The 13,919-nt window shown below is 52.5% G+C and overlaps 7 protein-coding genes across 7 annotated transcripts; 5 read left to right on the top strand and 2 right to left on the bottom strand.

Moving 5' to 3' along the window:
• Positions 1–179: 179 nt before the first annotated feature.
• On the top strand, positions 180–2,865 carry QC762_405280 (uncharacterized protein; the record flags this gene model as incomplete). The annotated part of the gene is made up of 4 exons (XM_062889985.1): positions 180–710; positions 804–1,884; positions 1,942–2,186; positions 2,252–2,865. Exons 2-4 carry the CDS (start codon positions 818–820, stop codon positions 2,863–2,865), a joined length of 1,926 nt encoding a protein of 641 aa, XP_062744009.1. The 5' UTR covers positions 180–710; positions 804–817.
• Positions 2,866–3,645: 780 nt separating this feature from the next.
• Positions 3,646–4,590, top strand: QC762_405290 (uncharacterized protein; the record flags this gene model as incomplete). Its single annotated transcript, XM_062889986.1, has 2 exons — positions 3,646–4,006; positions 4,064–4,590. The coding sequence occupies 2 exons, from the start codon at positions 3,646–3,648 to the stop codon at positions 4,588–4,590; spliced, it is 888 nt and encodes a 295-aa protein (XP_062744008.1).
• Positions 4,591–4,965: 375 nt separating this feature from the next.
• Positions 4,966–5,514, top strand: QC762_0071790 (uncharacterized protein; the record flags this gene model as incomplete). Its single annotated transcript, XM_062883752.1, has 1 exon — positions 4,966–5,514. The coding sequence occupies one exon, from the start codon at positions 4,966–4,968 to the stop codon at positions 5,512–5,514; it is 549 nt and encodes a 182-aa protein (XP_062744007.1).
• Positions 5,515–5,685: 171 nt separating this feature from the next.
• Positions 5,686–7,466, bottom strand: QC762_405300 (uncharacterized protein). Its single transcript, XM_062889987.1, has 3 exons — positions 7,221–7,466; positions 6,604–7,162; positions 5,686–6,548 (listed from the first exon to the last, which is right to left on the bottom strand). Exons 1-3 carry the CDS (start codon positions 7,390–7,392, stop codon positions 5,798–5,800), a joined length of 1,482 nt encoding a protein of 493 aa, XP_062744006.1. The 5' UTR covers positions 7,393–7,466; the 3' UTR covers positions 5,686–5,797.
• Positions 7,467–9,070: 1,604 nt separating this feature from the next.
• Positions 9,071–11,131, top strand: QC762_405310 (uncharacterized protein; the record flags this gene model as incomplete). Its single annotated transcript, XM_062889988.1, has 3 exons — positions 9,071–9,455; positions 9,513–10,302; positions 10,358–11,131. 3 exons carry the CDS (start codon positions 9,071–9,073, stop codon positions 10,899–10,901), a joined length of 1,719 nt encoding a protein of 572 aa, XP_062744005.1. The 3' UTR covers positions 10,902–11,131.
• A 775-nt stretch (positions 11,132–11,906) lies between these two features.
• Positions 11,907–12,578, top strand: QC762_405320 (uncharacterized protein; the record flags this gene model as incomplete). The annotated part of the gene is made up of 1 exon (XM_062889989.1): positions 11,907–12,578. One exon carries the CDS (start codon positions 11,907–11,909, stop codon positions 12,576–12,578), a length of 672 nt encoding a protein of 223 aa, XP_062744004.1.
• Positions 12,579–13,022: 444 nt separating this feature from the next.
• On the bottom strand, positions 13,023–13,505 carry QC762_405325 (uncharacterized protein; the record flags this gene model as incomplete). The annotated part of the gene is made up of 1 exon (XM_062889990.1): positions 13,023–13,505. One exon carries the CDS (start codon positions 13,503–13,505, stop codon positions 13,023–13,025), a length of 483 nt encoding a protein of 160 aa, XP_062744003.1.
• Positions 13,506–13,919: the final 414 nt, after the last annotated feature.

Here is a 13,919-nt window from a genome sequence, read left to right as displayed (position 1 = left end):
AGGGGGGTTGAGGGGGGATGGGGGAGGACTCACGTATCGGACTCGATCCCGGCAGCCTGCTGCACCGGATCACATCTCCGTTCTTTTTTTTTCTTTACCGCCAGCTAAATGACAGTGGCAATCCGGCCGGGTTCAATCTTCATGCTGTCGCTTCCCAAGCTTGCTGCTAAAGCGTGTGGCGGACAGGCATCCGGAAATACCAGGGGGGTTCCGGGGACGAGAGCTGCTGATCTGATAGGTTTCCAGTCTACCGGGCCCAAAATGGCGTCTTGCTCTGCTTCGGATTGAAGAGTATCAAGGAGGAAAGCCGAAGGATTTCTTCCCTGTTCAGGATACTGCATCGCAGAAGTGGTCAGGCTGCCCGCGGTCGCTGCTGTGCGTCTGGAAGAAAGGCTCCTACGCTCTGCTCAGTCTTAGGCTACTGATGGGTTATGTACCCTGGAAGTTCCGATGGCCGTTGCGTTGAGCCCTCCAGGTTCCGTTCCATATATCAGGCCATGGATCCCGGGACGTTCGACGTTCGATCTTGTCGCAAAGACGGAACCATACAGAGAAGCAACCACGTTCCCATGGGACCTTAGTAAATCCTGAGCAGTGAGATTGCGACCTATATCTGCCACTACATTCTCTAGGCGCTTGTGCATCAACAAGTAACTGGACTTGACCAACGTTTAATCACTCGCGACTACGCCTATAGAGTCTGTCAAGAGGTACAGTGTGTGTGGCTTGATAGTGCCACATTTCCTTTCGCGTTCGGTTGCCAACTTGACCGTCAGCTAACCGGTTATCGGAGAACAATATAGCTAGGTGATCAAGAATGCCCAAATCATCCGTGGCTCCTCGAGCTTCACAAGAATGCAGCAAGAGAAGCATAGCCGAGTACCTGTTGCGATCTACATCAACGGTTCTTGAAGCCATATTTCAGGAAAGCGGAAACGTCGGTGCATCAATCGGCCTCTTGGAAGATGGGAACTACACCTTCCATGATATTGGCACCCGTGCCCTTGACGAAGACCAGCCCCCTACTAAGAATTCAAGATATCTCATATCATCCATGACCAAGCCTTTTATGGGCCTTGCAATATCAATTCTTGTCGCTGACGGAAGACATGGCATCTGTTTTGAAACACCTGTGAAGGATATCCTTCCAGAACTTGAGGGACGAACCGCACTGTTGTCGGACCAGATGGAGCCTGAGCTGACAATCGGCCATCTTTTGGCGCACCGGTCCGAGTTCCTGAGGTACACCAACCTCTGGGAAAGTCCCGAGGGTCACATTCCATGGACGACCATTGATCCAGTCCTGTCGCTCCTCCGTCACATGCCCCGAAGCAGCCAGTATACAGAGAAGACATTCGATAATTCTAGGAACTACTCCAACGAATGCTTTGCCTTGCTTGCTGAGGTTGTTGAAAGGACCGCGAGGATGCCGTGGGGAGAGTTTGTCACAGAGAGGATTCTACAGCCATTGCATTTGACCAGCACCTTTACCGACGTTCCGCAGGACCATCTACAGGACAGGAACAGCTATGTTGCATATCACAGCGTGAGTGTAGATGGTTTGATGGCGGGAGGTCATCAACTTTGGCAGAGGAACTGCATGACACGTCCCAAGGCAGAACCCCTTTTGATTGAACCCTCCCAGGTTTCCTGTGTCAACCGCGGCTCTAAACCATCTCCACTGGGGGCGGCGGCCGGCATGGTGTCTTCAACGAAGGACTTGCTGAAGTTTTTCGGCTATCTTCTTGAAGTCTTCGGCAGCCTCCAAGGACAAAGGTACGACCTCGGCCACAAGATCTCTGAGGTCGAGCGTGGCATGATCACTTGGTGGCGCCATATCCTTTCACATACGCAATCGGAAAACTCCATCTATGCCGGCGGCTGGTTAGTGGCAATATTTTCCAAGTAAATGTTGGATATCAGGCTCTGACTGGAACACAGGAACACCACCAACATATCTTGGAACCCTTGCGACTTGAAACATCGTTGGCCTGGCTCGGATGGCGACAATGCGCGTCGTCTTCAGAGCGTCATCAGGAGCAGCCACAATGATGGAGCTCTCACAGCCAATCGCTTGTGGTACTTTTTCCAACAACTTTCGATTGGTGGAGGCGTTGGTGTTGGCAAGAAGCTGGCGCTCTATCACGGCGGGAATATGGTGGGCGCCACTTCGTCCTGCTTTCTCAGTATGTGCTGGCACTTGTCCACCTCACTCGGGTGAATTCGGATTCTAACCTCTCCTTGCCGTCAGTTCCATCACTCAAACAAGCAGTCGTGGTTCTTTGCAACACCCGTGGCTTTTACCTTGACGCAGCCAATATCGCGTGCATGTTTCTGGCTGATGCTTTGGCACGGAAAGCGACCGACCCTCGCGCACTTCAAACCTTGTGCGCAAACCTTGACACTGTGGTCCGACACATTAAAGGCAGTTACATACGGGATTTGGCTCTCTACGAGACAAGGCTTGAACGGGAGTATTCCCAACTTGCACGTGCGGAAGACTTTGCGGGCTGTGTGGGGAGATTCCGATTGGTCCCGGGTGTGTTTGCTGAGATTCAGGGGCATGCTGGAGGGTCTTTGAGATTTCAACTGTATGGAAAAGGGTTTGAATACCCACTGAGAGCCAGACATGATTGCTGTGCGGTCTCTTCAGAGGTGACCATGACGTTTGCCATGCCGATGAGAGACTTGGTACCTCTTGGTGTAGGCGGAAACAATAGATTGAATATTCGAGATTTCGAGCTGGTGTTTAGGGGTCGAAGAGGGTCAGGCAGGCCGTTTGAGGAATTTGTTTGGGTGTTTGATCGGAATGGGGTTTATGAGGATGGGGATGAGAGCGCATTTGCTTGGAAACGTGTGGCCTGAGATTTGGAGTTGATGATAGTCTTGGTGTTTTCTTGGTGTTTTAGTCATCTTTGACTGACCGTGTGGAATCCGTAGAGAAGTCTCTTCTTGGCGCGGTTAACACGGCGCTGGCTGATGCCACACTGTGCAGGCCGAAATGAGCCAAAGTGTAGGAGTACATTCATCTACCAGACAAAGGAAATATCAAGTGAAAAAGAGCGTAGAAAATCAAACCAATATATACTCCCAAGATCCATAGAGCACCATAATATCCACAACAAGGCCGAAGGCCGAGTCCCGAGCTCTCAGACACTCAGTCCCACTACTGAAGCCATCATCACGCGGAAGTAGTATCAAAGGTGAAGTCGTAGGCCGAAGTCCTTGCCCACTCTCACCAGGGCAGAGGTCGGAAGGCTGAGTCAGGTGGGGTTGTACCTTGCTCCACACACACTATTGCAGTTCGACTCGTTAGCTCCCTACGATTGGGTCATCTGCATTCCGACGGTTAGGATTGAATAGTTAGCCGAAGCAAGTTCCCTTTTTGTTTGTTTTTTTTTTTTTGGAGATTTTGCCGCTGTCAAGCGTCCAACAACCGTACGCCAAGTGAATGCCGTCATTGTGGAGATGTTTGTTCATTGTTCCAAAACAGGGCACATCAGCTCTTGGAAGAGGGTCAAAAAGCCACGATGAAGCCTGGACATTTAGCAATTCTGAATTAATATTGACAAAAAAAACAGTTTTAGCCTGTCATAAGGGACATCAAATCACCGATCTTACCACACCATTATTCAAAAACATAACATGGCACCCCACAGCGAACCAGAACATCGGGACGAAGTGACGGCCCACCCAAAGGGTCAGGATGCCCCCACTGTCAGGATGATGGTCCTCGAGACGGACGAACCCCATAAGGAGACCAAAAAGATACCTGGAAAGACGACCTTTGGCGAGATTCTGCACAACCACTTCACCAATGCCGGCAAGGCGCATGACCCTCCGTTGGGGATTGAGACGGACAGGTGGTTTGTGATTCCGGAAAAGGGGGGAACGATGCCCAAGTACGAGGATTTTGAGGGTTGCGACGCGCTGCTGATCACGGGGAGCGTGTATGATGCGCATGGTGATGATCCGTGGATTCTGGACCTGTTGAAGTTGTTGAGAGGTGGGTCTTGAAGCGTTGTCCCCCAACCATTGAATGGATGCTCATGATATAAAACAGAGCTATGGCAAAACCATCCCAAAATGCATTTCTCGGGCGTCTGCTTTGGTCATCAGCTCCTCTGCCGCCTTCTCGGTGCCGAAGTGCGGCCCTCGCCAAAAGGCGACTGGGAGCTGGGCCATTCCAAGATTGAGCTGACGCCCATTGGCCAGAAGCTCTTCCGGACGGATGATGACCATGTGCACTTGCACCAGATGCATCAGGATCATGTTGTTGCTCCCCCCACGGTAGAGTCCGCGCAGGGGCTGCTACCAAAGGGGACGAGGGTGCATGTCTGGGGCAAGTCGGACCATACCGAGGTACAAGGGGTGTACATCAAGGGAAAGATGTTTACTACCCAGGCGCACTTGGCGTTTGATGAGGAGATGGTCAAAAGGCAGATTGAGATGAGGGTTGAGGCGGGGAGTATTGATGATCAGGAGGCGGCGGACCAGGCGGGGGATACGGCGGATTTAGAGCACGATGGAGAGGTGGCAGCGGGGGCGATATTGAGGTTCTTCCATGATGAGGATGAGGATGTTGATTGAGGTGGAGGTGGTAGCTGGATGTGGCACAAACATAAGGGGCTCACTGCATAAGTATACCTATGCAGTCGGCACAACCTATGCGAGATGCTTAAATTATGAAGTCGAGCTCCAGCAGTTCCAGATTCGGTGTCTCCGGCACGGAATCATGGGACAGGATGGAATAAGCGAAAAGTAATCATTAGAAAGTTTAACCGCTGTCAGGTGGGTGGTAGACGAAGAACTAGAAATAGAATAGGTGCGTGGCATCGAATTGAGACAATGCATTCCAGAGACGGTGGGCTGAATATAAATTCTATCAGCTATCCAGCACCAAAGTTGTTAGCATCTTGTTCCCCAAAGACCCAAACTGAATCCCTTACCGGGACAAACAGCAGTATGAAATTCCAGGTATTGCTCTCACTTGTCACTGTGGCTGCAGGCATTCCCTCGGCCCAGAAACTGGATCGACCGGTAAAGCCTCCTCTCAAGCCTCTGGTGATAGACAGCCTGTCGACATTTGCTCCCTCAGGTCGACCAGGGAGCTCGATCTATTCCTTCTTCAATGTCAGCTTCACCGATATCGAGTTCAACAACACCACTGTCCAGTGCGGCACTCGGTGGACATTTGGTGAAGGGGAGGACATTGCCTGGACGAGAAAGAACACGGACTGTTTGATCAAGCCAAAGTCAAAGAGAGTGGGGGAATGGAGCTTCCAGTTGCTCAAGCCGACGGCGAGCGGAGAGGGGGCGTCGTTGTTGAATAACTTTATGCTGCACCTGCGACATGATTGGATCTCGGGGGTTCATGTGGCGACACAAAAGTTCAATTTTGATGGAGAGAGAAATATCGGGGGAATGTGCTCGGCCAGTGGCACTTGCCAGTTTGGACTGTGGGAAGGCGTGGAGAGGCCCTATCTGGTGCCGCAGTTTAGGCTGGAGCGTTGAGGAGGAAGGTGCGCTCTTGCGCTGCTAAATTTCAACTCCATTCCATTTTGCTGTCCAAGCACATCATACCTTTTGTCTTTTTTTTCTCTACCGATTGGTGATCACACCTGGAATGGCCGTGTCAATGGTATCAATGCGCAGGTTAGATACTCGAGTAGCATTATCACGGCATTCGCTCATGGCATTGTACAGAATCTAAACACAGGAAAAATAGGTGCCCAATCTTCAGGCCAAACAAACATGCGACGCACTCCGGAAAAGAACACGAATATCTATCCATCTCCTAGTCCCAGTTGCCCGACCCAAGCTCGATCGACTTGCCGTTCTTCATGTCCTCCATGATGTCTTCGATGCTCCACGGCTCGTACTTGTACCCGGCCGGGTAGTTTGGTGGGATGCTGTCATCCTCGTCGAACGGTACACCACGCCTCATGCTCTCGACCACGCGATCGTACACCTCGTAGGCATACTTCTCGGGATCGTGTCCCCAGACCCAGCTGGGGAGCTTGGGTTGGGCCACGCGCGGGTCCAGCTTGACCTTGGTCCAGTCGGTATCCTGCAGCAGCTCGGCGTTGCTGAAACCCAGCTTTTGCGCACATGCATTCCGGATGAAGCGCATGCGGACGTGAGCTCTGACAGACTGCGGGATGTTTTCTTTGCCGCCGATCTGAAGGCAGGAGGCCAGCGAGATAGCATCTTCAATGGCCTGAGTGGCGCCGTTTCCAGACGCGGGGAGAAAGGAATGGGCTGCATCGCCAATGTTGATGACACGAGCCCCGGGAGATGCCCACTTGGGTTGCGGATTTCTCCAAAACAGCTCGAAATTAACGATGGTGTTGGGAGGTGTCAGTTTAATCAGCTCCTTGAACATTGGTGCCCATGGCTTTGGCCCGACGCCCTTGTCCATGTTGTCCAGTACCTCCTGGGCGTCGATGGTGTGGTTCCACGATTCCTTCTCGGAGCCAGTAACATCGTGGTTCATGACCCAAATCATGGTGTCCGGACGCGTGAGGGTCATGGCATATGTTCCTGGGCTTGCTACAGGTGAGCATTTTTTGCCTGTGGCACAGAACATCGAGTGACACTTACCCAAGCCAGGTTCGCACAATCGGCTCCTCCCCAGATTCTCCCTTGATCATTTTGAAGAACTCCTTCACTTCAGGATTCTTATCGACATGGTGTATCGGGAATGCAGCTCGCCACATGGCCCTGCCTGATTTCATGGCTCGCACTTGGCCTCCCACGAGCTTCTGGCTCTTCGACCCAACACCATCTGCAGCAATCACGACATCGGCTTCATATCTCTCGCCCTTGTCGGTAACCACGCCAGCCTTGCCTCGAGACTCGTCCTCCCAGTACTCTACCACTCGCTTTCCAAACTGAATTTTGACGCCTAGCTTCTCGACCTGGCGGACGTACATCTTGTACACAAGGGGGCGCATTTGAAACGTCCCAGGAGGTGTGTCAGGATCCAGACCTGCATCCCGAAGCCGGTCGGACACTTTGAGAGGTGTGATCATCTGGTCGCCATCGTGCTTGAAAGTCTCGATCCAGCAGTTATGCAGAGAGATCTCGTCAAACTCCTTGGCCATCTCAGGCCAGTGCTTGAAGAACTTGGTCGCTGACAGGCCCATAAAGTACATGTCGCCTGGAATACAAATGTCAGCAGAATGGTCCAGTGGTGGGAGGGAATACAGGGAGCGTACCGGCAGTGTTGATGTCGTCATTTCTCTCCAGAACCCGGACGTTGTGTCCCTTTCTCACACACTCGATAGCCGCCGTGAGGCCCGCAAGGCCGGTGCCGACGATCAGAACATCGATGCCGCTGTTCGGATACGAGCCCACGGGCCTGGACTCGCCGTCGTCGATGAAAGGCATGATGAAAGCTTAGCAGCTGAAAACCAGTGTTGTAATTCTCAGCAAGCCAACAGTTCGATTGACTGCAGACCAAGGCACGGGAATGCAGGCCAAGACGGCTTTCTCCCAGTGACGGGCATGATGGCAGTATTTACATCTGTTGTCACAGTTGTGATTTCTCGTCGTCTGATTACACGCTTCTGGCGACCGAGCAGACTAATTGTCAGGAGCGCCCCCAACGAAAAGAGCCAACATGACCGCAAATTCTGATCTTTGAAACTTGGTGTATGGATAAACGGCTGGCTGAGCTCCTAGGCTGGCCTAGGAAAGTCTCGATGAGTGGCGGATCGACTTGTCCTTTTCAGGGCCGTATAATTCGGATGGAACTGCCTCACGCGGTTGCTATGGCCGACGCAACTTGGGCATGGGATTAATGAGCACGGTCAAAGCTAATCGACCGTCCAGTCTGGGTTATGAATAGATGGCAAGAGTTAGACCGGTGGCGGAAGGGTGGTGGCGGGTATCGGACGATTACTCCTACCAAATGGAATCGGGTGTGATAGCACATGCACCAGTTCGAGGCTCATTGCTGGAATTCCAAATTCACTGCGCCAGCGCGCGGCTAGGTTTCCCAACATTCGGCGGACCAGCCCAACCCTCTCTAGCTGCCTCGGCCCTCATCACTGCTATTTCGCGCAACCTGGAGGTGTCAAAGTCCCAAGAGTCGACTCGCACATTGCGAGGCCAACCAAGAAGGTGTTGCCAAGCGACCGGTTGCCATTTCAGTCCTGTTTGGCAACATGCAGCATACATCAAAGTGCATGACCTGTCAGCGAGCAACGTCAGAAAACGCCCCAAGGGCGATCAGGGTTCTCCTGTATGCAGGAGAGCTAGGAGACGTGCCCTGATGCTCCCATCATCATGTCCTCGGTGGTGTCACGCACCACCATGCTGCGTGCAATAGCATCACTTTGTTTATGTTCTGTGGCGAGAAAAGTCCCTGCTTGCAGCAGCAAAAATAGACACACTGGAAAACAGACATCGTCTCCGGACACAGGGCACTCGGTGGATACCAAACATCACAGCAGACGGCCTATGACAGCGGTATCTAGGCAACATGCTTGTGTGATAGGTAGCCCACCGAGTGAATTGGAGAGCTGTTCCACGCATCAAGAGAGCCCTTAGACGATAGAACTGCTACACACAGCAGAACAACGCCTGGAGAGACCTCCGCTCCTAGCCGCCTTGATCAACAGTAGTCAAACTTCTCCCGAGAAAGTATCGAGTTGCGCGGGTTTCAGTTCCCCGTGGTTCTTCCGCAAGGACACCAGCAAAAGCAGCAATTGCCACACCATAGTTCCGACCACAGGGTAGTGCTACCCACGGATACGTTGATTGTGCGCAAGTGTATGCGCATCTCGACACGCTAGTCAAGGCACAAGCGACAGACTGCTGCTCGTGGTCAGTGCCATCTCAGAGGTGAGCTTCTGTCTATTGTATGGCTGTGCACACTTCAAAACAATCAAAGTCCTTTCGCCAGCTTACATAGAGGGCTCTGGTCTTCCCATCGGCTCTCCCACAAGTCGTTCCATCTCGTTCTTCAGAGCTTTAGTTTGCACCGCTTACCGTTTTTTCGTCATTCGTTTACTCAACATACCAACTTCGCGACTCAACACCGCTACTCGTCACGTACCGTACCATGCAGCTCGTTACCGCGGGCCTCCTGGCCCTTGTCCTTTTGGTGGCAACAGTGGTACATCTTATCAAAGAATTTCAAAAGATTAACGATCCCAACGGACCGCCCGGCCCAACACAACTTCCTTATATTGGCAGAATTCATGACTTGCCTATAAACTTCATGTGGCTCAAGTTCAAAGAGTGGGCGGACAAGCACGGAGCTGGCGGCTTCTACCGAACTCAGATGCTCGGCGTCAACGTCCTGGTCATTACCGACGAAACGGTTGCCGAGGACTTGTTGGTCAAGCGGGCCAAGTACAATTCGGATCGGCCAAACATTCAGTCGCTGTTTGACTCGAAGAGCTCCGAGGGCTCCATGGAATACCTTCCCTTGATGGGCAGGAACAGTAAGCATTGCCTCGCTCTATCACGTCGAGCCTGCTCTGATTAACACGGTCGTGCAGAATACTGGGCTCGCCAAAGAAAGCTCACCCATGCCTACATCACCGAGGCCACCAACGTCAAGTACAACGGTGTGATGTATCACGAGGCGAAGCGCTGGATGGCCAACTTGATCCAGAACCCAGACAATTTCCAAGCTTCGCTCGAGGATATGACTGCCAAAGTCATGTGCCAGCTCACTTGGGATGATCCCTCTCTGAGCACTTACTGCACCAAGAGTGCTTGGGGTTTACTCCGACAGATGTCCCCCGCTGGCCCTATTACCAATGTCCTCACCCCGCTGTGGCATCTGCCCATGTTCATGAACCCATGGAAGAAGGCGGAGCGCAAGCGTCATGATGAGCAGTCGGCATGGTGGCAGGAGCGATACCTCACAACCCGTGACAAGATGGCACAGGGTGGTCGGGTCCGCAATTGCTGGACACGACAGTTCATTGAGAAGACCTCGTTGAAGACCAACATCTCTGGTGATTATGAAGCCTCTTGCGTTATTGGAATGCTCGCGCTGGTCGGCATCTTCACCGTCGCCGGACCGCTTTCGTACTGGCTGGTTACCATGGTTCACTATCCGGAATGGCAAGCCGCCGTGCAGAAAGAGATTGACGAAAAGTGTGAGGGGCGCATGCCTACGTTGGAAGATGCGCCTAACCTACCCATCTTGAGAGCTTGCATCAAGGAGACTATGCGGTGGAAGCCCAATGTCCCGACAGGTGTCGCCCACGAGACGGAGGCGGACGATGTTTATAACGGCTACTTCATTCCCAAGGGCACCCGCCTCTTACCCCTGGACTGGTAAGCCATTGAATCGGCGCTTGAAAACTGTGGGCACAAGCTAATGACTCTTCAGGGCATTCCTCCGCAACCCCAAGAAGTATCCTGACCCTGACAACTTCCGGCCCGAACGCTGGTTGGAACCTGGCTGGCCAACCTTCCAAGCGCCCCTGACACAGTTCCCAACCATCAAGGGCATGACATCGTTCGGATGGGGCCAGCGCCAATGTCTCGGCATGTCACTCACCCAAGACGAGTTGATCGTTGCTTGCGGTGCCTTGGCATGGACCTTCAACCTCAAGCCCAAGCATAACCCAGCGACTGGGATGAACCATCCCGTACCGCTTGACAAGTCCAACTCGCTGCTCATCATCAAGCCAGATCCTTTCCAGATGTCATTTGAGCCCAGAAGCGAGAAGAGAAAAGAGGAAGCACTCCGTCTTTGGGCCGAGTCAGATGCGCGAGATCGTGCCGAGAGAGCCAAGTTCTTCCAGGAAGCGAGGGTAGCACAGCAGACTGCAATTGTGCCAGACAATGGTCTGTTTGATGTCCTTGCAGAGAAGAAGGACGAAGCCTCAATACAGATCAGAAGGGTAAACTCTTACGGGCCGCAGGTATAGCATACCCACGTTGGATATAGACAGTTAATGTCGGATCATGAGGCGTTATTAGAATTTCTCTTTGTAGGCATAGGTTTTGTTCGAACTGGCGAGCTGGATACTTGCTTGCCCAGCTGGGTGCTGTTAGAAGGGAGGATTGGGAGGATTCTTTGGACATTTGTAACTTGGATTCTGGGATCGAGTGTTTTGTCGGACGATATTCTAGGTTATCAATTAAAAGACGATATAATAGTCTGAACAGAGGAGAATGGCCCGGAGGCCAACGTGACAGAAAGGTATCGTGGGATGATAGACTAACGATGCGAAAGACAATGAAGGCCGGCCTGGAGTTAAGGTTGGGCCTACTGGCAAGCTGTTTCCATCCTGTACGACTCGGGCCGGACGCTAGGTATGTTGGACAGGAGCATGGCAGGCGCCGGATCGAGCTAAGCTTTCCTGACTCGGGAGCAAGGCAGACAAGGTAGGTAGGCAGCTTGGAGAGGGGAGCTGCTCCCGTCTTCATGACATTTGATTTGGTGAGAGTAGACATGTCTTCCCCATCGGAGGTCCAGACCAGTAATAATGAGCGCCATTGCACATCACTTTTCACCAAAACACTGCCAAGACACTTCCACAAACATTGAAGCCGTGACTGACTCCCAAGACATTGCGTGGTAAACAGCCGAGACCGACAGCATAAACAACGTGTCAGGCTCCTCCCGGGATTGACGTCAATGATGTCGTCGGTTCGTTTTTGAGTCTTCAGCCTAGTGTAGTATTTACCCCTTTTTGCCCTCAAAATCTCAGTTTTCAACTTCACGACGCCCTCGTTTTCCCCTCCTCTTTCTTTCTCATCGTCTCATCCACACAAACGCACACACACACACACACACACACACCCATACACACACACACACACACACACACACACACACACACACACACACACACACACACACACACACACACACACACACACACACACACACACACACACACACACACACACACACACACACAGGCAAAATGGTCAGCCTCCCCACCCCGGACGCCATAGCCGGCACAACAATCGCCTTCTCCTTCATCCTCCTCGGCAACGCAATCACGCAGTCCTTCATGGGCGTGCCCGCGCTCCTGATTGACTTCCCCCGCCCATCCTCCCCCGACCACCCCCGCGCCGCCCGCCTCTTGGGTCGCCAGTGGCCCGTCTTCTGGCAGGTAGGCAATGTGTTCTTCCGGCCCATCTCTACCCTTGGCATCCTCGGGTATGGGTACACTGCCTTCTCGGCCTGGAGATATGCCTCGGCCATGGCGGCGGAGAACGGGTGGCATACCGCGCTCGTGCCTGCGCATGGGCAGGTGGAGAGGGGGAATTGGAAGATTTGGGGGGTTTGCGCGCTGTGTCACTTGGTTACTGTTGTTCATAGCGCCTTGAACATGCAGCCGCTGAATGCGAAGTTGGAGGGGCTGAGTGCGGTAGAGGTGGTGGATGGGGGGAACAAGAGGACTGATGGGATTGTCGAGGGGGCGGGGAGTAAGGGGAAGGGGGGAGTGGATGTGAGTTTGGCAGAGTATTATGCTAGGAGGTGGATCAAGTTGAACTTGGTGAGGGCGTTGATGCCGCTTGTGGCGGGGAGTTTGGGGCTGTGGCAGAGTTTGGGGGCGAAGGAGGTGCCGGTGAAGGGGGTCATTGTGTAGATTGGATGTGTAAAGGGTATTATTGGTCAAGAGATTCAAAGGTAAAGAGGGGTCTGGGGAGTGGAGTGGTATTGTTTATGTCGTCAAGTGGAACAAACTCAAAGGGTTTATATCAATTGCTGACACCAATCTATTAAAAATGCTACGATGAAACCATGAGCCCGCAAGAAACTGGGGCTTAAAAGTTGTAACAAGCCACATAAAGACGGAATTATCAAAGAGCCAGAGTTCTGTGGTCAATGTTTCGATCAAACCCGCTCTTGTTCCCACTGAAGAAATGCCACCAACGTATAATTCAAGAAATAATGAAAAATGAGAAGATAAATGCTGCGGAAAGAAGCAAGTACAAAGCGAAAATAATGTCTATCATAAGCTCATCAGACTCCGGCAAACAAAGTCCCCCACGATTGAATTGAAGGAAGAAGATGTGCTGCAGGAAGAAACTCAAGTAGACAAAGCCACACTTCTAAACAAGGCCTCCTTGGCGCTGCCAGCCATATCGGTGCTGCGGACATTCATCGTGGGCGCATGTCTCTTCTTCATCTCCACGGCCTTGAAGCTGTCGACAAACTCCTCGATGGCCACGACCTGCTGGCCGTCCCTCGACAGACGCACCATCAGGACGCACTCGTTGACCCACTCGGCGCCGTTCTTGAGGATGCCCTCCATTCTGGCGTTGATGACGACCATGTTTTGCCTGTCGTCCTCAAACATGGTGAGAGGGACCATGTGGAAGGTGTGAAAGATGGAAAAGATCTCGCCGGCGTGGTGGGCGAACTCGTCTCTGTTTCGGAGGGGCATGTCAAGGCTGGCGGGGAGGACGTGGTGGGTGAAGTCGTTGGAGAGACGCTCGGTCATCTTGTCGACGGAGAGGGAAGAGTAGCCGTCGAGGAGGGCGTGAATGGTGTGGAGGCGGGAGGAAGACATTTTGGTTGACTGTTTCGATTCACGTTATTGTTGATGGTGTGTATGTGGTATGGATGGTGGTGATGTCGAAGATGGCACTGTGATGATAATCAAATGTTGGGGATATCGTCTATTATCAGTCTTTCATTCCCTTCCCCATCACAATGCTATTCTATTAGCTATTCTTGCTTCTGCGCTCGATACTTCTTTCCAGTCCTGAAACACGCGCTCCCGTTGCCACCGCGACGAGACATGTTCGAGAGAACGATGCCATCCTGAGTTCATTTCGTCACTAGCTGCACCCGTTGTTCCAAAATTGGATCGAGTCAGTCCGGACCTCTCGCGGCTATGGGTGATGACGGCGCAGACTACCTAAGGGATGACAAATTCGAGCAACGGCAGGCAAAGAGTTGCTTTCGTGGCTGCTTCGACTAC

Source organism: Podospora pseudocomata, chromosome 4, assembly GCF_035222375.1.
Source record: "Podospora pseudocomata strain CBS 415.72m chromosome 4, whole genome shotgun sequence".
Classification (NCBI taxonomy): Eukaryota; Fungi; Ascomycota; class Sordariomycetes; order Sordariales; family Podosporaceae; genus Podospora; species Podospora pseudocomata.
This window is presented reverse-complemented; position numbering and strand designations above follow the sequence as displayed.

Excerpts from the sequence above, each read along its gene's own strand:
- QC762_405300 (XM_062889987.1), bottom strand. The coding sequence starts at position 7,392 with ATGCCTTTCATCGACGACGGCGAGTCCAGGCCCGTGGGCTCGTATCCG. Across the intron at positions 7,163-7,220 it reads TGACGACATCAACACTGCCG|GCGACATGTACTTTATGGGC; the intron begins GTACGCTCCCTG and ends TTTGTATTCCAG. Across the intron at positions 6,549-6,603 it reads ATTGTGCGAACCTGGCTTGG|CCCAGGAACATATGCCATGA; the intron begins GTAAGTGTCACT and ends ACCTGTAGCAAG.